Source organism: Myripristis murdjan, chromosome 4, assembly GCF_902150065.1.
Source record: "Myripristis murdjan chromosome 4, fMyrMur1.1, whole genome shotgun sequence".
Lineage (NCBI taxonomy): Eukaryota > Metazoa > Chordata > Actinopteri > Holocentriformes > Holocentridae > Myripristis > Myripristis murdjan.
Genome location: NC_043983.1, coordinates 34342109 through 34365738, shown reverse-complemented (window position 1 = coordinate 34365738; position 23630 = coordinate 34342109). Strand labels below are relative to the sequence as shown.

The 23630-nt window shown below is 40.2% G+C and overlaps 1 protein-coding gene and 1 long non-coding RNA gene across 2 annotated transcripts; one reads left to right on the top strand and one right to left on the bottom strand.

Moving 5' to 3' along the window:
- Positions 1-577: 577 nt before the first annotated feature.
- Positions 578-2638, bottom strand: LOC115357745 (uncharacterized). The gene is made up of 3 exons (XR_003928137.1): positions 2551-2638; positions 1699-1753; positions 578-880 (listed from the first exon to the last, which is right to left on the bottom strand). It is a non-coding gene; the product is annotated as an uncharacterized LOC115357745 (long non-coding RNA).
- A 6468-nt stretch (positions 2639-9106) lies between these two features.
- Positions 9107-18211, top strand: LOC115357743 (uncharacterized). Its single transcript, XM_030049394.1, has 7 exons — positions 9107-9589; positions 11381-11541; positions 14751-14876; positions 15313-15337; positions 15567-15602; positions 16282-16486; positions 17509-18211. The coding sequence occupies exons 1-7, from the start codon at positions 9583-9585 to the stop codon at positions 17612-17614; spliced, it is 666 nt and encodes a 221-aa protein (XP_029905254.1). The 5' UTR covers positions 9107-9582; the 3' UTR covers positions 17615-18211.
- The last annotated feature ends 5419 nt before the right edge of the window (positions 18212-23630 follow it).

Below are 23630 nucleotides of genomic sequence, written 5' to 3'. Positions count from 1 at the left end.
ACCTCTGACGTTTATAACAAACCACACCGTTTGAAAATCTGTAGAAAATTGAGCAAGTTATGGTTATTAAAAAGTACATGCACCACTACCACACAATGTTATAGGTGAGCGAGCTGACTGTGGCAAGATGGCCGCCATGTGCGGACGTGCGACTCCATTGGCTGGCAGCGGCCACTAGACATCTAGCCTTTATTATAGATATCTATGTGTACAACGTGAACATTTGCGAACAGAAGTGGAGAAGTGGAATAGAATGGCCAAGGCTCCAGGTTCGAGCGTTTCAGGCGGAGAAGAAGGCAGCAGCGACACCACACCACCAAAAAGACGGTCAAAGAGGTCAAAAGTGTGGAGATATTTGAAAGAGAAGTAAAATGACTTGGCTGCCTTCAGCCTTTGCAGAACGGAGTGGCTGCTGGGGGACGACAGAGGGCAAAAAGCTGGATAATCGTATGGAGGGGGGACCATAAATGGGGGAAAAGTAGGCCAATTCCAAGGGCCCTTGTCTGACAGGGGCCCCCAAAAATAGGTAAAAACTAATATAAAATTATTAAATCATCATCGAGTAAATATATATATATTTTTTTTCATGGGGCCCAAAATTCCTGGCGACGCCCCTGATCGTATGTCCAGGTAACTAATTACCAACTAATGTGAATATACGGTAACACGGTATCATGAAGGAGCTGAAGCAGCACGAGCACGTAACTTTGACCGCGCCCCGTTGCTTCGAGAAACCAAACTTAACGATGCACGTAAAAACGTCACTTGATTACTTGAAAATTTTATCGTTTGACTAATCGGGAGAAAAATAAACGTTTAGGACAGCCCTGCATGACAGCCAAATAAGAAAAATGAAGGACCGAAGATCTTCATCGGGACTCTGAAAACAGAGAGAGAGAGAGAGAGAGAGAGAGGGAGAGAGAGACAGAGAGAGAGAGAGAGAGAGAGAGAGAGAGACAGAGAGAGAAAGAGAGAGAGAGGTGTTAAATCTCATTATTTCATCACTAAAAATTACATCAAATGCCTACTGTCTATACAGCTGCTGTCCATCAATTTTTTTTGAGAAATTAGAAATGCACAGCACATCTGTAGCCGACAGTAAAGGAGTGTCAGCCTGTACATTTTTTCATGCTTCATTCTTCAGTTTTTGTGATTAGTTTTGTAAAGGCTTCATAACTCCAAGGGCTGGAAGACTGTCTCAGACTAAATACTCAAAGTAAGTTAAAACATGAAAACTACTAAAACTGGAGATACATGGTTTTCCATGAACAGTGACAATATGTATAATGATATTTATAACCAACTCATATCATTTTTAGGGGGGTAACAGTTCAATAAACCTCTGGCTCAGTTTCTGTTGCGAGCTTTGGGTCATGATTTGGTTTCTTTTGTACAAAAAGGAGAAAAAGAAACTCTGTATTTTTTTCTTATACACAGAAAATATATGTATATATATTTCTTCATTCCAAGATTTGGGATAATGATATGAACTAAACAAATAGTCTGCCAAAGGCAAAACTCTACTTGGACTGTTTAAAGGTGTGTGGTCAGCTGCTCTCATACAGAGGGTGTGTTGTGTGAAGCTGCAGCTCTGTCAGATGTGTTGTGGACTGAGTGGTTGGTGTTTCTGTGATAAAGATGATCTTATCTTATAATCACAGTGCATGTAAGTGTTTGAACACTAAGCTCTGAGGTTACCAGGAGTTGATGATGATGATGGTGATGATGATGGGAGCGACGAGAGAGATGACACCTGATGAAGCATCCGTTGGGCCACAGAGTGAAATCAGGACATGAGAGAGAGATGAGGAATGTAAGAAATTAATCTGTGGAGTAACAAACGAGACAGGCTACGCAGGGCTCGAGGCCACCCACACGCCAATGATAATAATGATACTAAAGTAGTACTACTATTACTAATAATAGTACTTTCTTGATACAGCACCTTTCATACAGGAAGTGCAGCTCAAACTGCTTTACAGTAAGAGTTCAAAACAGGCGATATAAAACAAATGGAAATACCGCACGATAAAAACCAAACAATCCACTAAAAAAACAGGTAGCAGAAAACCAATGTCAATAAGATCTAAAAGTGGAGATTAATTAAGAATATAGAAACATTAAATGTGGAGAAGACATCAAATGTAAAACAATGATTTCATTTTGTTTTGCAAAAGGCCAATAAATTAAAATCATGTTAATAATCCTCCAGTGAAGTACAGCCTTATCTCCCTCCAGTATGGGCAGTATTGCAGTCAGATTAGAAAAGTCCTGCACAGAACAGCGGTTATTACTATGAACACAAAAAGAGCGTGTTAAATGCCCAGGCATGAAATTTGAGAAAGACGGCTGCCTCTGAATTGTAGATGGATGAAAAACCTGCATATTGTCGATTCATACTTTGGAGAGTCTCTGGGTGAGAATATCCAATAAACCTGAAATTTGTGTGGGACTGGGAAACCAGAGCTAAAACTGTGCAGCCTGTAAGACAAGCTCCCTCCACCAAACACAGAGAGAGGATGATAGAGAGGTGTGTGTCAGTGCACTCACCCTGACCTCCAGATGTACCAGCGGCTCCAGGAGCACCAGTACCTCCAGCAGCTCCAGCAGTTCCAGCAGCTTCAGTGGATCGGTCAAGTTCAGGACACTCTAATAAAACACACGTCGTGGTTAATGGTCATGTAAGCAGTGCATCATGTTAACACACAGCAGCTCTGGAGTCAGTGTAACAGAGCTACTGCTGCTGCTGTTATTGAAAATCCTGTCACTTTAGAGGAAGAATCCAGTCTAAACATGTGAATAAGTGACAAAGATAAAAGGGAAAAGGGGACCACAGAGAGAGGGGCCCCCTCCCAGTCAGTCAGATGTGCAGCAGGTGCAGACCAAGTGGGAAAACGATCAAATTAGACAATTAGACCACAGTGAAAAACATATTAATCAAATTACATGAAAGCATTCAGTTCATACTAAATTAATTGTAACTGCCAAGACTGGTGCTCTGACTATATACATGTTTATTAGCATAATCACAAATACCTTGGCATATGGCTTGATGGACATTTGGCTTTTAACGTGCATACTGATGGAAAAGCTGTGGCCCAAACTGACTTCCTTTTTTTCTTTAAAAAAAAGTTTTCCTTCTAAGTAGACCACACACTCTCCAGGACTGCACTAGAATGCACATTCTCAGCACCTTAACCCCCCCCCCCCCCCCCCCCCCCCCCCACACACACACACACACACACTGACATAGATTGTGTAACAAAGTGAAGAGTTGCCACTCCGTTATATTTTCACTGGCTAACAGCAGCACACTGGCTTAGCTTGTCTATTCAGAGAAGAGGTATCACTTCGGCTTATTTTTCAATCTATGTTATCACATGCATACTACTGCTCATTCATTGGTCGCTGAATTGTTAGGTCGGTTTGATGAGCAATTTAAATTTTTAAAATAATAATAATTTAACATATTCTTAAATTTAAAAAAAGCTAGTATGGTTAGGTCAAAGACTAAAAAAAGACTATTGACTAAAACTAGACTAAAATACTTTGTAATTTCTTCGACTAAAATTAGACTAAAATGCCAAGACTAAAATGTGACTAAACAAAAAAGAATACAAGTTGACAAAATATGACTAAAACTAATAAGGGCATTTGACACAAGACTAAGACTAAAACTAAAATTGAAAAATAGCTGACGAAATTAACATGAACAGAAATGTGTTCGAATATTAAAACAAACTATTTCATTCCAAAAACCGCGTGGCATGCAACACGTGGAGATAGAGTTGTCGCATTGCCACAGACATCCGATTACTGCCACTGCTGTTATATTAATTTCCAATGCGATGTTGTGCTCTTCATTTTAAAGTTATTGGTTTAGTTATAGTTGTATGTATAGCGAGTGAGTTTGTGACTCGCGCTGCGCCTCCAAACAGCCATGCCAAGACGTGTCCATGACACACACACACACACACACACACGCACACACAATGGACACACTTGCATTTAGTTTATAAATGCACAGCCACAAACCTTCTGTATTATGTCCTTTAATGTAATACATTTGTAATGTTATAATACCATATCTATATATATATCTATATCTACATATATCTATATCTATATCTATATATATATAGATATACATATATCTATCTCTATCTATATCTATATCTACATATATCTATATATATATATATATATATATATACATATATCTATCTCTATCTATATCTATATCTATATCTATATAGATATAGATATAGATAGAGATAGATAGAGATAGATAGATATATAATTGCTCTTTATCTTAGATAGATAGATAGATAGATAGATATACTTTATTGATCCCAACCAGGGAAATTCTGGTGTTCCAGCAGCAACAGTAGAAACATACAATAAAGTTAACTAAAAAAAGAATAAAGGCTAAATATACAATAAAGACTATAAAGACTAAAAACTCAAAATATACAATAAGGGCTAACCTAAGGAAAGGAGATAAAAACGCATTTTATCCGATTACTTGATTACTCGACAGAATTTTTGGTCAAATACTCGATTACTAAAATATTCGATAGCTGCAGCTCTATTATGCTTCATATCTTGCTATCCACTTTGCTGCTGTAATACGTGAAATTTGCCCACCGTGGGACTAATAAAGGAATATCTTATCTTATCTTATCTTATCTTAAGAAGTGCAGCTCACACACTTAGGTGCTTTTTGCATGAGCATTTTGTCAAACTGGACGTCATCAAACTTTACAGACACAAACTAGAGAGTGAGGCCGTTTAGAGGAGCTCTGCTTCTCCAGCTGGACTGACAGTGAGGGCCACTTTCTGACACATTTACACAACAGAATGCTTGCAATTTAATCACTGAAATATCAACAAAAAGACAAGAAGAGACTTAAAGGAGTTTCTCACCGCTCTCTGTGAGGTCAGAAGAGTGACCTTCACCCTCTAGCTGCAGGTTGGCTGTATCCACCAGGTCAACGCACACAGCATGCACGGTCCCGTTCGTGGTGCACACCACACAGCTGGAGGGAGCAGGGGGGGAGGTGGAGAGGCAGGGGTGCAGAGAGCCCATCCACAGGTCACCTCTGTCACTGTTGTTGGGCAAAGTGTCGGCCCTCATGGCTTCTGGATCCGAGGTGCTGAGACAGGTCAGGCTCATCTGAAGGGAGGATGGGAGAGGGAGGGACAGGGAGCGAGGGAGGAACAGGAGCAGGAAGAGAGGAGCCAGGAGCCAGGCAGACTTCATCTGGGGATGAAAAAAAAAGATAAAAGGCACTTCAATAAACCAGAGGTTTGTTGTTTTGTTCATTGCTGATGGCCACACACACATTTAGCAGTGTGTGTGTGTGTGTGTGTGTGTGTGTGTGTGTGTGTGTGTTGATTGAATGTGAGAGTGACCTCTGCTCTGCCCTATTGAAAACCAAATCAAGCAAAGCAAAGTTAAAAATAAATAAATAAATAAACGCAATCTGACAACTTTTTTTAGGCTATTATTGCAAATGCTAGGCCTACTGACACGATGGTGATGACATTATATTTTTTGAGTCTTATTTTTGCGAATGTTTTTACATTTAACACACCTGGTTCGAAACGCGCACAAGACTTTTCATCAAATCACTGGTTTTGAATAAAACCATTCATGAATTTGGAATGAATGAAAATTAATTTATCATTCCTGCGTCGTCATTTAGCCGTTTTGTTTTGCCACCCAAAGCAAAACCACTTTCACACCACAGACACGGTGTATACGTTTTAGTTTCCCACAACTCTGAGAACCTGAACCGCCTGTGGGCTCATCGCGGGTATGGGGTAGGGTTATCCAAAGACCGAGCTACTAGTTAAATTCATCTTTAAAAAGGCCTACATACTGATCAACTCAGTTATTTAGGTTTCAGGATGTGGAGTGTATTGTTGTGTGATTGTCGGCTACACTGTGGGCAAATTCATCTCGGTAGCGAAGGCCTATTCAAAATGTGATCTTCCATTTAATGTGTGATTTCTGTTTTTATGCCCTAAATTTAGGTGTAATTTGCTTCGATAAATTAAACTTTCAGGTGCGTCCGATGTGTTTATATGCATATAGACCTATAGGGCCTACTCGGAATATTTTGAGGTGTTAAAATTACGGGCTCATCCCAGATTATACGGATAATAGGCTAATGCTATTCTCCTGCTTACTTTGCTCATGTATTCTCACGGTGTCCATATTTAGATGGTAGCCTATTTAGAAGCTTGTTGAGACTCAATTCTTTATTTTTCTTTTTTTGTAACTGTGGCTCTAAAGCGCTGTCGTCCTCGCTTACTAAAACAAAAATATAAATAAATAAAATTTAAAAATATGCATTATTATTATTATTATTATTATTATTATTACTGTTAAAATATTATTGTTATTATTATTATTGTTGTTGTTGTTGTTGTTATTGTTATTATTATTATTGTTGTTGTTGTTATTATTACATTATTATTATTACATTATTATTGGTGTTGTTACGGTTGTTATTGTAGCCTAATCCTCGGTGTTGCTGTCGTTGCTTGCTGGAAAAACAAAAAAGCAACAAACAAACAAAACCTAAACAGTAATTGCCTCATCAGCTAACAATTATCATTAATATTTTAGTCAGGTCGTCTGCGGGTGATTTGGCAGCAGGCTCTTCACTAACAGGAGTCAGGAGAGGAGCAGTAGCCTCGGCCGAGGCCGAAGCTCCTCTCTCTGCGGCTCTGCGACATCATTAAGTCTGGGGGGATTTTGACTCAGAGGGGTCCAGTCATAACCCCACGGATGGTCGCGTCGCACCACTGGCTCCTCATCCAAACATCCAGCAAACGTCTGAACGTGCGCTTCCTCTGTACTGAGCAGGATTAGGCCGACATCACCACATCACCAGCAATTTGGGGAAATTATAAATAGAAACGCAGCAATGTGGTGGAATCTGAGAGCAAAATGTCATTACATAGCGCCTCATTTTTAGACATAAAACAGAAATTTATGACATTTTTAGACCTAACAACATGGAACTCTGTACCGCAAAAAAGGCTTCGTAAACAGCCTGCACAAATTTGTGCACATATTTAGCTATATGTGCTAGCTAAACAACTAAAATTGGATGGTTGGATTTTAAGACTAAGGTTTTTGATGACTGAAATAGTAGCCTAGATAACAATAAAGAATCAAAATATTATTTAACATCATTTATTGATTTAAATCATACATTCTTGATTTGGCTGAGACAGTGTGTCTAAAGTTATAGGCCGGCTCTACGCAGGGGCAAGAGGGGGCAACGCCTCCTCAAACAAATGTCCTGCCCCCTCAAATCAAAAATTTAGAAGTTGAGAAAGAGAATTTATTAGATTACCCAAAAAATAAATGTAAAATTTACCACAGTAGGTGAAAAATCCACTGGAAAAGGCACAAATGAGATGATAAGTTTCTTCTCACCTCTCCCTCCGTGCAGGCTCACAGAGTTCATTAGATTTAATTTGATAAGAACAAAGTTTTCCGGTCCGAAAAATCTGAATTAGAGTAAATAAAAGTAGCCTAAGTGTTAAATAAAAAAAAAAAAAAAAATCATTGATTTAAAAAAAATGTAATTAAGTAAAAAAAAAAAATCTTTGATTAAAAAAATGTAATTAAGTTACCTCATCTTTGATGAAGCAAAACAAATATACGCTTCCCTATAGGCACTAATCACTCCAACACTCACTCCAATGTCATATGGACACTCCGTATGAATCCATTTCACACCTGGGTATTCACCATATAAGTCATCAGCAGTCCCCTTCTTTCCCCTACATAGCCTACCACTGAAACTTCTCACCTCAGTACAGTCACAACACGACTACTGACAATGCTTTGGTATTCTGTTCAAGTGAAAAAACATGACTGTATTGTCTTGTCAAGCTGACTGTGCCCCTTTTGCTTTTACAGAAAATGAATGAGCATCCTGACCCCTGTGTGGCTTCGTTCCTGCCTGCTTGAACTCATCTTAAGTCTGCTACACATTGTTGCCACTCACCCATCTCACCCATCTCAGTTTACTGCCCCGACCCCGATCCACTGCATTTTATTATACCTGCTGCTGAATTGTTGCTGTTTTGCTGTGGTCAATGATATACTGCATTTATTTATTTATTTTCTTGACATATTTGATATTTGAATGGCACTCCTGCACTTTTGCTACGCCAGTATTAAGTCGCTCAAACGATACCTCGTTGTTATTATAGTATGACAATGACAATAAAGTATTGTATTGTATTGTAGGCTATTGTTCAAGCCAGGTGCAATTTCGCCCCGTTAAACAATCGGCCTCTTGGCGAAACAGTCGGCCGATGGTATCACACATGTCACCATACTAGACATGGATGCCTGTACGCACAAACCCACACACTCATTTGGAGGGTAAAGGCACACCTGACACGCAGCATTTATTTAGTCGGCTATCTGATTTTACACACTGTGAACAAAGTAAGCAGCAGAGACCAAAACATTTTCCAGGTTCACTAATTGTTCACTTAATATCATAACGGGTATAATGCAACGGTATTCGTGGCAATTAGAGGCTAAAGCGAATCACTGAAAGACGCGCAGCCCAATCTCAACAAGCTGCAATATAACAACTCCGAATATGACAGAGGTGAACAAACCCAAAGAAACATGATTAAATAGATTCTAGGCTATTGGTTAGCCGCTGATAAATAAACAAAGAAATGGAAGTTTCCGTAATGTGGCCGTTTCTCCATCAGTTGCCCTGCCTGCCCTCCTCACTACATCATCTAACATCATTTAACATCATGTTTGTACAGCTGCCGAAAGGTACAGTTGCAGCCTTAACCAAACTGTGCCAGAAAAATAACTCAAATAGCAGTCACCTTACCTTAAAGATCAGCAGGTTTTTAGAATGAAGAATCCAGAGTATTCAGTCGCTGCGCAGGAGTGCGGCTGCTGCTGCCCGGTCCCCTCTGGAGACATGTGACAGTAGCGAGAGCTTGGAAAGCTCCTCCCCTGTCACGGGCCTGCCCAGCAGCAGCGGCAGTTCACCAAACAACTTCTCAGATTCCCACAATACAATTTCCTCTGCCGCATAGCCTCACAGAAAAAGGATCAAAACTAAAGCAAACACAAGCTGTTGTTCGGCCCCAGCGCATGGTGATGTGAAGCTGCTGGGCGTTAAATTCAGTGAAATCGAGAAGAGGTCGTCAGGCCTCCGGTCATGCCTCGCTCTGTCGCCGGTATCCCTCCGCTGCCCCGGCTCACCGTGTGTGATCCGGCGCCGGTGGCTCTGCTCTCCCCTACAGTCAATTTCAACTTCAGAAAATGTCCCATTTTTTCATATCGCCCCTCTCTCTCTGTGTGTGTGTGTCTCCCTGCGCAGTTCATATAGGCTACCCGAGCAGAGAATAAACAGGAAGAGAAACAAGGAAACGGTAAGCGGTGCAGCAGCACACGGAAGCGGGAGTGACTGACAATCAGAGCGAATAAAAACCTACGCAGTTGACAGGTTGGAAACACTTCGGCACACTCAGACGGCACGACTTTATTCGGAGTTGGAGTTTAGTTTCTACATCATGAACAGTAAGTCTTTATTAACTGAACATTAACGGCTTTGACAGGAGAAACTTGACACGAAGGACAGCCGAGCTGCTGGAGATATGAGGTGTTTTTAAAACCTCCGCTTATCATTTAAATATTGTCATTGTCATATTTGTTTCAAAATATCCAGTTGGAGTACTTTTTAAAAAAAAAAAAAAAAACTTTTTTTTTTATTCCTGAAAAAAGACACAATAGAAATCAGGGGCTTTCCTGCGCACAGGGCTTCCTTCCTGCGTATGTGTGTGTGTGTGTGTGTGTGTGTGTGTGTGTGTGTGCACGCACTACGCAGATCTGATCAGAGTAACATTTAATTTAGCTGATTACATACGGCTCTTCTTTTCTTTTTGAATATTTAGAAAACCTCACCTGTAGCCTATGTGGCCTGGTAACCAATATAGGAATGGAACACACAAATAAACGAGGGATCTTTTCTTCAAGGCTGCACTAACTGAGCACAACATTCATTTACTGGGATTTTGGGAATGATTTTTACTCTTAAAGGAAGGATGGTAAACAGTATACAAAAATCAAACGCAACAAAAATATCTGCTTTAGCCACAATGAGGTTATAGCAGGATACGGCTTCTCTGCTAAGACGTATCCTACTTTTACTTAACTTTACATTAGCCTAATATTGCGAAATGAGATAAAATAAAATAAAGGTTTGCAAAGTAAAATATCAAGTCTCTTTAGTTTTTAACCCTTTCCCGTTTACTTTCAACGTAGCCTAGGCTACCCTTTTATACTTGTAAGTTAAACAAAATACCTTTTAATTTCCATTAAATAAAATATCTTTAAAATACCTTTTAAACCACACTTAGTATCCTTTTCAAGACTTTTAGGCAAAATGAGTACCTGCTAAATACTTTTTAAGCAATTAGTGTTGAGCAGTGTTTACTGTTTGATAACATTTCACCTGCTCAATTCAGTAGTTGTTATAAAACAACGAGATAACGTTGGAGCATTCACAACATTGCGTAGTCATCACAAAAATTTACGCCAACTGTGAGAGCTCCAGGCCGCCCCCTCTCCATTTACACACACACACACACACACACACACAGAGAGAGAGAGAGAGAGAGAGAGAGCCTCATGTAGTGACTGAGGTTTGGCCGCTACCTCAGAAAAGACGAGCTGCAGTCTTCACCAGCACACACCAACTCCAATAAGTTTCAGCACGGTAAAAAAAATAAATTTAGTTATACAAAATTATCAGAGCAGTCAAAGAGATCTCACTCAAAACTATAACTATAAAAATGTAAAAACATATAGCCTACAAAAATAAGACTCAAAAATAGGCTATAATCTCATCATATTATATGATCATCTTTTCAGTAGCATTTGCAACAAAAAAAGTTAGATAAAAATAATAGCCTATAGGTTGATCATCAAATTGCGTTTTTTTTTTTTTTTTAACTTCGCTTGATTTGGTTTTCACAGGGCAGAGCGGAGATGTGTGTGTGTGTGTGTGTGTGTGTAACACCTCTCTGATGTCAGTGTTTTTTTTATCGCTTCATGCTTTCACTTCAACTGATGATATTGGCGCAACTGCATGATTCAGAGAAAGCGTGATGTGTTATGTGGGCTCATATGCGGGTGTTGGCAATGAAAAAAAAAAATCACTGATCTACTAAGGAGGAAAATGCTGTAGTTCCACACTCATGCTGAACTGCCCTGCTCAAGGACACTCCAGCAGCTTTGTCCTGTGGTTAACTGACTGACTGACAGATTGAGCGTGGAGCGACCTTGACGGTTTTGTTTCTTCATCTTCAGGTGTTGTTGTTGTGCTGAGTCTCCTGCTGTCTCGGGCTGCTGCAGCGTCCCAGCCGCCCCTGTCCTGCAGCGGGACGCCTCATCCGTCCGGGTCAGCCTCCTACCGGCTCTCCTCACCGCCGCCACACCGCGACTGCGAGACCAGCTGGGAGGACCACAACGTGAGTCCAGCAGGCATCCACGCATCTCGGTTGAAGTGAATCGTGTAAAATTCACTGCGTTTCTGCGCTCTTGATTTATATAAACTTTTCATTAAAAGTTTGTTAGGAGGAATAAATTGTAGGCTATCATTAGATTTAGATTTAGATTTATTGTCCTTTTCCAGGATAATTGTTTTCACTTCCGTACAGCCACGAGGGTTACACAAGCAACATTACAACACAAACAACCTTACAGAGGGAAAAAAAAAAAAAAAAAGGGGGGGGGGGGGGGGGGGGGGGGAAGGCTCTCTTTCTGCAGCACCAACAGGACTGCTATCAATACCACCACCACCTTTGAATAGCAAACATAGAATTATTGTGTTTTGCATTCACTATAAGAATAATGGAATGATTATATCCCATTTGTTGCACAAAAAAATTAATCTCAAAGGCAGTAAAAAAAATATGGCTTGTAAGTCAGTGATTTTAAAACCTCAATCCTTATTTAATTTCAAAACTTTTGAATTTCAAGTCCAGGTCCTACATTTCTACACTGTACGTGTAAAATCTAATCCTCAGTGTTAATTCAACTATAACTGAGAGTGTACATGGCCTAAAGAACCTCCTACTGAGAAGAACCAGTGTGTTTTAGAAAACTCACTTGCTGAAGCATCACTTTTTTTTTGACGGTGCGACAGCGAGGGAGGGGCTGAATAACAAGGGCAACTTGAGGCACTTGGCAGCGTCTTCCTCGAGTGCCTATCTTTTTTTCTCTCTCTCCCTTTCTGCCCCACCTTTCCTCTTTCTTCTTCCTCTTTTCCCCTTTCTTTATTTATCAACTGCAATGTAATCACTAAACCTTTCCTTCCGCCTCCTCCGCTCTCCTCCACAGTCCAACACACTCGCGCGAGTCGCCACACCCCCTCCTATGTTTACAGCGTGCTCGGACTGTTGGGGCGGGTGTTAATCCAAACAAACCAATCACGTCTTGATCTTGTCACAGGCTGCTGGCCTCTGATTGGCCTGGCCTGGCCTGTCCCTCTGTAAGGGACAGGCCAACCGGAGAGCGGACCGGCATGACAGCTGATTGGCCTGGCCGGCGACCTGTCCAAAAAAAAAAAAAAAAAAAAAAAAAAAAAAGACAGGCAGGCCAGCAGGCCAGTGACAGGCCGGCGCTTCGGGAATTCTCCCGGTTCTCCCGATGTACAGTCCGGGCCTGGCGCATACCCACCACCATACATGTACATTTCACCACAGTTACAGTCGTTTCATTTCCTTGTTCAGTAGTACAGTTATAGCATATGGGATGAAACTTTTGTTGAATTTTATTTTTTTCCAGGCCAACGACCTGTATCGTTGACCGGATGGAAGGAGTGTGAAATGTGAATTAAGTGGATGACTGGGATCAAGAGCTATGGAGTGTGCTCGGCGTGCAGTGGCTGTGCTGTTGAGATCTGAGAGGTTGGCGGTGGGGAGCCCGATGATCTTGGCAGCTTTATGTGTGATTTGTGTGAGTTTGTTTGTTTCATTACTGTATTAGCAGTAGGGTAATGGCAGTTTTTGTTTTCTATCAGCTGTGGGCTTATATTTCTGTGAATTTCCTTCGGGATGAATAAAGTATCTATCTATCTATCTATCTATCTATCTATCTATCTATCTATTTGAGACAGTAACTGTCATTAAGGGCAAAATGAAGCTGTAAACAACAGAACAATATACAACATAACATAACATTACATTATTCTGCCCTTGCCAGGATGTAGCTGATCTCTAGTTAGGCACATAGTTAAACAGGTCCCACAATAAACATCCAGGAGTCAGCAGGTAATTTTCAAATGTTTAGTATGAGAAGCACTGTGAAACTGCAATACAGACATAAAGAATAAATAAATAAACTGTTACAATTTATACTGTATTTAACTTTCTTTGACACCAACAAACACTGAGTAGTCAGTCATTATAGAAAACACAAATACACAAAAACATGCTGAAATGATCAGGGATTAGCAACTATGTTACAACTAACTGCCAATTAGCTTAATGCTAAGTTAACATTGAAAATTCCATAAGCGGGCTAACGGTTTAGCATCGCCCCCGTTTTTAATTTTCCATACAAATATCTACTGGTACCGGTGAACACCGGTAACAGGTAAGTTAGACATAAGAAGGTAGCCTAAACTTTACTCACAGACATGCTCTTTTAGGGTTCAGCAGAGAAAAAGGAAGTAAAAAACTGACAGCTTTCCTTCTAAAAGTCTGTCAGTTGGGAGGAAACCATAGCAACCCAGCACAACATTCACTTAAATTCTTAATTTTCTCAGAGGGGCAGCACAAATATAACTTAGCATAACATAACTACATAAAATAACATCATAATATAAGATAACATGACAACATAACATAACATAACATAACATAACATAACATGACGTGTTTGGACATCCTATAAAAGTAGAGTAGCTTCAACAACAGGCTGTCCTCAACATTACATTATATTCTGGGATTAACAGCATTACATTATATTCTGGGATTAACAGCATTACATTATATTCTAGCCTTACAAATGCAGTTATTCTTGGCATTATTTTGCTGTGACCTCTTGGCATGATTATTTCCCCATCCCCGCCTCGGTCTGCTACTGTAGCCAAGTCCTGTCCAATTTCTGCTTCCTTCCTCGTGTCTCTTTTCTTTCTTTCTTTTTTTTTTTTGATATTACATCATTACAGTAGTAGGGACTCTCCCCACAAAGACAGAATTATCCTCTGTGTGATTTCACTTTCTGCTATCTGAATAATTGAAGATTTGAATGTATAGCCGCAGCTTTTTTCCTCGATAACTTCACTAAAAAGAAAGAGACGTTTTGGCTGCAGACCCCGTGTGCAAGTCCACCTCACAGCAGGTCCCTGTGAGTCCAGGTCGGGTTCACTTGCTTGTGTCGGTGACTGCCCTCCTCCACTGTGGCCTTCCTTTCTTCTCCTGCTGACTTTGACCTTGGGTGCGGTGCAAGGGCCTCAGCAACTAAATTGCCCCTTGGTGTGAATGTGGGTGAATGTGCTTGTCTGTCTGTCTTTTGGCCCCATGATGGACCCGCCGTCCGCCCAGTGAGCACGACCCTTAACGAGGACAAGCGTTTTGCAAAATGAATGAATGAATCAATGTCAGGTTTGCTCACCCTGTCTATCAGTCTGTATTTACTCTTCTTTTCCCTTTTCTTTCTTTCTTTTTTCTAGGAAATTGTCCTGGCCAGAGACTCTGAGTTTAACCAGACACTAGTCTCTAGCCTGACCATGCAGTCAATCACCATGAAGACCTGCTGGGACGTCCTGACCTACAGAGAGGACTGTCCTTCACTGGGGGTAAATGAATCGCTCAGGGGGGATTTAACAGTTTTCATGGGCCCAAATGTCAAGAAAGCCATCCAAAATGTAAATGAACTTGTAAAGTTTCACTTTATGTAAGCAAAAGGAGAACCGACTGCAGTTCTTTTCAGCAAGTCAACCATGCCTTTGGATATGTGTCATTTTGATTATTTTGTCAAGAGAATAAAATGTAAAACCAAATCTCATTAAAACATAACCAAACAGTTTTAGTGGCTAGCGGGCCAGGTCACAGACATGAACTCGTTCAGGAAATGCTCCTGTTTACAAGAAATGACCCATGTGGTCGTATGGACTGGGGGTCTCGTTGGTCCTGGAATTTAACAGAGTTCATATCAATTTTGGATTTCAAGTTGTTAAAATCTAATTTTGGAATGAAACTGCTAATTTCTCTGTCTCTCTGTCTCCCCCTCAGACCAGCCAGAAAATCAGGTGCACAGGTGTGTATTGCATATCAAAGCCTCTTCAAAACAATGCCTCCTTACGATTCTCAGAAAGAGAATCGTAATCCATGTTACTGCCCATGCATATCAGCCACGCTCTGTGATAAAACAGCAGGATTTCACATGCAAATGTTGTCTGGTGCAGAATAGTGAGAGATTATATAATCAGAAAGTCATTAACACGCCTCAGTGGTTTGCTAACCACCAGTTCTCTGTGTCTTTCCAGCAAACTGCAGCTTTCCGCCGGAGCGGAGCCTGACCGGTGAGTCAAAGTCCTGACAACAGAGCCGTGTTCCCTCCACAGGACAAGGAGGACACATGTTCAGGTCTTAGGTTTAAGAACAAAAGTGCATGTCTGATAGCGCATGTTCAGAAAATAACAGTTGAGATGATGTTCGTGGACAAGATGATTCCAAACGGAGTTTTGTGTTCACACACACATTTTATTAACATTAGAAAACACTAGCCTAAACCATAGCCTATAAACCATATTAAATACAGCGAGGGCAGGCCGGAGGTGTGTGTGTATCTGTGCATGCCTTGATCTATGACTTATAGGTTCTTTCTAGGTGCTTCCCCTTTCTTGTATTATTGCCAATCACTGCACTGAGTGAAAGAGTGTGTGTGTGTGTGTGTGTGTGTGTGTGTGTGTATGTGTGTGTCAGTAAGAGTGAGAAGGACAAAGTCATACGTGAGAGGAAAAAAAAACATGAAATTCTCAGAAATAACAAAATGCGAGAGTGTTTGAGGTTTATCAGTATATTTCACACATAGGCCAGGCACCAGTAACACAGTTCTGATTACTTTCATACGTAGAAATGAATATTCATAAGCTGTGTGTGTGTGTGTGTGTGTGTGTGTGCTTGAGCAGGAGAGACGAGCTCTGATCTGAGCAGTGAAACATCTCTGAGCCTGTCTTCTCCTCTCTGTCTCTCTCTCAGAGGAGCTGATCTGTCTTCCTGGCCTCCTGTGTCTCCGGCAGTGGACGTTTGGTCTGGGGGTCGCCTCGGCCGTCCTGGTCCTGGTCCTGGTCCTGGCTCTCGGCTTCTGCCTCGGCAAATGCAGAGCAGCGAGGCGAGTGGAGCGCAGCAGCGTGGCGTATTCTGCAGGGGAGAAGCACGCTGAGCTGGACGGAGGACAGGCAGTGTGAGTCATTATCGTGCAACAGAACAGAGGCCAAACATGGACTCACACTCTTGGATTCAGTTCCAGGCTGTTTCACCTGAAATCTGAAATATCTGAGAGGTTAAATTTGAAATTTTACTTTATGGAGTGGCACAGTAATCCAGATTAGAGTTTGACTGTTGTTGAGTTTCTGAAGTTCCAAATAGATACAGGTGGTTTGGTGGTGACGCGGCATCTTTGTGCCGGTGTTCAATATCCATTTTCCATTCTGTCATTTTAAAGTTTTAAATTCAATCAGAGCTTCCTCCAGATTCTTTGTCTTGGTCACGGTGGGAAAAACCCACAGCTCTTTGAAGGAGTGATGACACGAGTCTGTGACCTCCGATTTAACTGCTGTTTCACTGTTTCACTTCACATCACCACACACACACAAACACACACACACATTCCTACCATAACGTTTACATGACAAAAACATATTACACAAACAAATAAAATGTCAAAAGCAAAACATAAAATATCAGATTTTTCTATTTCAGTGTCACTGTAACTCCAGTCCATGTTTGGCCACTGTTGAATTTACTACTACTGAATTTACTACTAGTCCTACTACTCCTCCTCCTTATACTACTACTACTACTACTACTACTCACTAATCATAATAGTTAAATACTAGCTTCCAGAAACGCTTACACAATGTCATACAGAACTATGATTATTATTATTACTATTTTTATATGGACTTGTTTAATAGATTATTATTATTATTATTATTATTATTATTATTATTATCATTATGTATTAAACAGATGGGCAGGCAGAGAAGATGGTGATAAGTGATTTCATAGAAATGAATTTTGATTCAAAATAGAGGTTTGTAGAAACAGTAAGCCACAAGGGGAAAAAAAACCCTGAATGGGGAAGCAGAACAGAGAGGAAGTCCATCTTGTCCACTCACACTCTTAAAACAGAAACCTCGGATAAAAATATTGTGTCAGTGAAATCAGAGCAAACGTCCCCTGAGGGCCCAATATGTTTCTCAGGACGTGGCTCGTCTTCTCGGAGCTCACGCAGGTTTATCCCATATGGTGCTGGTCTTCCGGCTGTGGAAGCAGGAGGATTCATCTAGAACACAAAGTGAGATATTAAACATTACAGGCTATTTATTGTCATTATTATATGTAAATATATGTAAGTTAAAGGTGGACTCTGAAAGGGGAGGGAACCCCAGCTTGTTCTGAGGTGGTAGAGAACGATGAACGCCACTCAGTTCTCCAAAGAGCAGAACTCAGAAGTGTTAAGCCATCATAACCCAAAACATAAGAGCATTTTACTCCGTCGTTTATGTTTTTGTGTTCATTTGGCTCCAGAGTGTCAGATTGAAGACAGGAATTTCAAAGTGTCACATTGGTTCTCTGGGTTATTGGTCTTGGCATGAACCTGAGGGGTTTTGTCCTTCTTCAGCCTCATCTTTAACTTTACTAGACAAATATATACATCTATCTGTAAATATATATTCTCATTTCCTATTGTCACTTTGCTCTCATTTTATACCTTTCTTGTTGTGAATCACTGTGCAAACCTTGCTGTAAAAGGGGCTGTAATTCTTTTTATAATAACGATACTAGTTATTCATATCTTCTATTTTTCTAATTCTAACAATAATAACATAAATAAATAATTTTTAAGGAGAGTTTGACATGAGGGATCTAACACATGATGATTGTTGGAGGGTGTTTGTTGCATTTCTGCCATCTTTTGTAAATATTTTGCCATCCTGAAATAAAATAGTTTTTGACTCTCCAAATAGTTTTTTTTTTTTTTTTTTTTTTTTTTTTTGCACAATATGCTTTTTAAAATCATATGAACACATGTCAGCTCTACAAACAGCAAAGAGGAGCTGAACTTCTGTTGAATCTTCTCCTTGTTCTGTCTGTAAGTGTGATTGCTCTCTGGGCCCCTTTCACTTTGTTGACACCCCTGATCGAGACAACAACAACAAAAAGTTCGACATGTTCTGTGTGCTGGCTGTCGGTCAGGACACGGTAGGCTAGGCAGGTCTCTCTTTCTTTGTTTTATTGGAGAACGGCAGGCATAAGGGGCACCCTGCTCAGGTGTGGCTGTCAAACAAGCTGGAAAAGTACATTTACCACTAGACCACTTAAATGTACTGGTAATAGTAAGAGAAAATAATACTAATAATAATTCCAACATGGTGGGAAGGTTATAAACATTGCAAATCCAGAATAACAAAAGCACCACATTGTCACAAACACAGGAGGTCACATCCCTTAACAGCTACAGGCTCTAACAGAAAATTAATTTAGGTTGTACTGCCCCCTTGTGGTGTCCGCTCTCACTTACATCCATTATCGCAGTGGTTCCCAACCCAGCCAGCTTTGCTCTTTCACACCTGATCCATTTAAAGGCTTCCAGCTGATTGGCTGAAACAGATCTACCTGTGCATAAAAGGTGCAGGAGTCAATAATTGAGTCGGGTGTGCAAGAGTAGAGAAAAAAACGCATTGAGTCAAATTCCCCATACACATCATTATTGAAATAAGGATACCAGTAAGAAATTATGAAGTAACCAACAACAGGGAAAAATGTCCATTACTATGAAAATACAGGTGCACGTTCAATTATGACATTAATAACACATCAAACTAATCAAACAGAACAGGACTGAACGAATAAACAATACATTACTCACTTTATCATCAGGGAGAAATAATGCACCTCTCAAACCTTTAACAACTCTGGAGAAAGTTCACACACACAACCACATCACAGATTAAGGAAAATTATCTAATCTAACTGGGCGGGCTTAGATCTTATTGGTTCATTGTGATGGGGCGCTCCACAGCCAATCAGAACCCAGGGATAGTGATCGTGTGCTCAATTACAGGAATCGTGGTACAAATGATGTTACCGGAGCAGTCTGTTGACTTTTTCCTCTGAGAGGAGCGTCAGTGCAGGAGGGATGGGCTGCGTTTCCTTGGACAACAACGCCAGGAGGAAAGTAAACTGTGGAGTAAAAAAGTCAAGGAGGTTCAGAGTTGGATATTCCATTAAATTGGACTTACTCACTTCTTACTCACCTCCAAGTGCTCGCTCCTGACCACAGGGCTCCCGGGGGTTTTCTCTGTGGTTCTCAGAGGATCCCACTCGGGACCTTGGGAACCACTGAGAAAACAACCCTAACCAAAATGCAACCACAGTCCTCTCATGAGACATCATCACCTGGAGGTGTGTTCTCTTTTCTGAAAACCTCAACCCCCCCCTCCCTCTTTTAACAATAAACGTATAAAATAAAGCATCGGATCATCGCTTTATTGACGGCCCGCCAGCAAGTCATGCAGGTAAATTCCCTCGATTCCCTTCAATTGCGTACACACAAAACCTTTATATATCACAAAACACCAAACTCTTTCACTCAAACCTCACAACTTTACCTCAAATCAGCAAAACCATAAACTAATTCTCAGCCTTGACACAGTTTTCAATTTAGCTATTCACTTTATGCCAATCAGTGCACACAATTCTCTAGCTAACACACAAAAATCTATCAGGAAGTAACTTGATTTCCCATTTCAAACACAACCAATCAAAATGCCACACTTATTCATCAGTGCCTCAGACTCTGTCCTCATATATGTAAACAATAATTGCTTTACTGAACACCAACCAATCACTCCTTGACATAGGCCTATAAATAGGTCAAAGGTCTAACTATCTGTCAAACACCAGTGCAGAGAGAGCCAGGGGAGTCAGAGGAAGACGCAGAGGACGAGGAGTCCAGGTTCGTGGAGGACGCTTTGGAACAGTGATGGCTCTTTCGCGAACGAAAGAGCCGGCTCTTTGAAGTGAACGGCGGGAGCCGGCTCCTGATTGGGAGCCGTTTTTTTTTTTTTTTTCAGGAGCCGGTTATTTTTTCTGCGAAAGCCGTACGTGATTGGTCAAGATGTGGGGTACCGTCTGTCTGAACTGAGTGCTTCATCCTGAACCGGCAGTTACACACACACACACACACACACACACACACACACACACACACACACACACACACACACACACACACACTCACACTCACACTTTCCTCCATATTTGATGGTTTGTGTACTTTGCTTTGATTTTTGATTATATGCTGTACAATGCTGCATCCACAACAGCAACTGATTTATTCAGAAAATTAAATATTTTTGGTTCCATTATTGCTTGTGTTGACTTCTATTTGCATGCTACTGGATTTTCACTCTTATATGGCAATATATCAAGAAAATCCATAGAAACAAAAGAGCTTTAGATTTAGAGCGACAGTGTGTAAATGATATACACAAGTATGTGACACAATGGGAAATGTGTTTGTGATGTGAGACAAATGCTTGCTTTTGAGATGTGTTTACAATATTTTGAATATTGTGTTTCATTTTGCAGTAGATAGGGCGTTTTTTGCATTTTGTGTTAGCAGTAGTTGGATTTGTGTGTATAGTTTTGAGAAAAAGACACAGAGCTTTGAAAATGTGTGTACGTAATTGAAAAAAACTGTAAAATGTTCGTTGATTGTCGCCTAACACTTTTGTTTATTAAATAAAGTGCTGACACTAACACCCGTTTTTTTTATGAACTGAAACGCTAGCTGGTCATGAAATCTGTATTGTCCATGAATGTCATGGTTCTAAGTTTTCCTTGGACTTTTAAGTGTTTGGACCATTTTTTGGGCCATTTTTTTTCTCATTTCTCATTGTTTTTCTAAGTTCTCACCACACCTACCTCTGTTTTTGACATAAATCTATCTATCTATCTATCTATCTATCTATCTATCTATCTATCTATCTATCTATCTATCTATCTCTCTCTGTCTGCCTGTCTATAATAAAAAATAATAATAATTACAAAAAGGAACAAAGCTTTTAGCGTGAAAGTAGATGTTGGCTGTAACACAAAGATGGTGGAGTGTAGCTGGATTTTGGCTGGATGTCGGTAAAAACTGTGTGCCTCCCACCACCATTCAACTCAAAGTGATTTCAGCCTTATTTAAAACACCTGTGTCTGTGCAGCTACCAATTAACCCAAAATAAACAGAACTAAACAGAACTGGAGTACACCCTTATGGTTAAAATAAATCGCCAACAGCTACACTCATTAAAATGGCTCCTATACATGTATATACATACACAATGTATCTATATGTAGTAATGTAAGCGAAACCCAGAAAAAAGAAAATTCAAGAATATAAATAACATTATTAATTAACCTCATATCTCATGAAGATTCTTTCTTTATATCTTGTTTTAAACTGGTTAATATTTTTACATTGCTGTAACTCCACACCGAGACTGTTCCATAGCTTCACCCCACAAACTGATACACAAAAACCCTTCCTAGTTGTGCGAAAACTAAACATTTTGAGGTTTAATTTGCCCCTTAAATTGTAGCCCACCTCTCGATCCCTGGATAATAATCTTTGGAATTCAACAATGTCTGTAAATTTGAGCAGTCTTGACTCCAAAAAAAGTGAGTTAGTATGATCCAGATAGCCAACTTTGTGAATGATCCTTATTGCTCTTTTTTGCAGGATGATTATGTAAGGACGTTTTATAGTTATTACCCCAGACCTCAGCACAGTTATTCAAGTATGGCAAAACTAGTGAACCGTAGAGAGTGTGGAGTGATATTTGGTCCAGAAACTGCTTTGCTTTATTGATTACTGCTATACTACTTATTAAACCAGAAGTGAAAAACCTGGGTGTTATCCTTGATTCTGAAATGAATTTTAAAAGTCATATCAACAATGTCACAAAGGTAGACTTTTATCATTTGAGAAATATTGCACGAGTCAGACCCTACCTTTCTCTGGGAGATGCTGAGAAACTAACTCATGCATTTGTTTTCTCACGCTTAGATTACTACAATGCACTTTATGCTGGGCTACCAAAAAAAACAAAAACAAAACATAGATAGGCTGAAACTTGTTCAAAATTCAGCAGCAATAATTTTAACCAAAACCAGCAAAAGAGAACATATTACACCAGTATTAACATCTTTGCACTGGCTACCGGTATCATTGAGGATAGATTTTAAAGTTCTTTTACTTGTTTATAAAGCACTAAATGGCTTAGCACCTTCCTACCTCTCAGACTGTTTGTCAGAGTATGCTCCAAATCGCTCACTAAGATCACTAAATGCCCGCCTGCTGAATGTGCCACACATAAATAGCAAAAAGTATGTCGAGTCAGCTTTCTGTAACTATGCACCGAGGATTTGGAACAAACTCCTGTTACAACCCTAAAGGATGGGAAAAGTCCAGGGAATTAAGGGAAGCAACAAAGGTGGTTGTACAGGCATATACAGCCATTTATTTGTAGAACTTGGGGTAACAATGCTAGTCTACTCTACACACACATACACACACACACACACACACACACACAAAAATCACTGCATCAGTGTGTCACTTGCTGAGCTTTTGAAGCAGCAACTTCATTTTAACATATGTTGTACCTTATGGAAACAGAAACAGCTCAGTAGTGAAATTATTTTTATTGGTCCAACAGAAACATTTTCATGTGCATTTAAACAAAAATAGGCATGTGCATAAATTTGGGCACCCCAAAGAAATACAGGGTGACCCAAAAAAACGGGAATCTTTGAAGTGCGTATTGGCAGACATGAGCAAGTGGCAGCACAATTTTAAAAAAATGAAAATTCCATCATTGTTTCTTAAATGGCATGTTTTAAGGTTTCAATTACTATGAATAAAATATTTTTCTTCCATCACTCTTGGTTTTATTGGATTGTTAAAAAGTTCCCGTTTTTTTTGTGTCACCCTGTAATTCCATTAATATTTAGTAGAGCCTCCTTTTGCTGCAATAACAGCCTGTATACGCCTCCTATAGCCACAGACAGTCCCTGAAGTCTGGCAGGTGGTATTTTGGGCCATTCCTCCATACAAAACGCCTCCAGTTCAGTCAGGTTTCTTGGCTCCCTGCGTAGACAGCCTGCTTCAAATCAATCCATACATTTTCAGTGATATTAAGGTCTGGGGACTGGGATGGCCTTTCCAGAACATTGTGCTTGTGCTTCTGCATGAATTCCTTGGTGGATTTTGAACAGTGCTCAGGATCATTGTCCTGCTGAAAAATCCAATCCCGGCATAGCTTCAA

What these genes read in the sequence shown, in the direction of transcription:
- LOC115357743 (XM_030049394.1), top strand. An exon ending in AGGACTGTCCTTCACTGGGG is followed by an intron (nt 14,877 to 15,312) that starts GTAAATGAATCG and finishes TCTCCCCCTCAG; the next exon opens with ACCAGCCAGAAAATCAGGTG. An exon ending in CTGGACGGAGGACAGGCAGT is followed by an intron (nt 16,487 to 17,508) that starts GTGAGTCATTAT and finishes TATGTTTCTCAG; the next exon opens with GACGTGGCTCGTCTTCTCGG.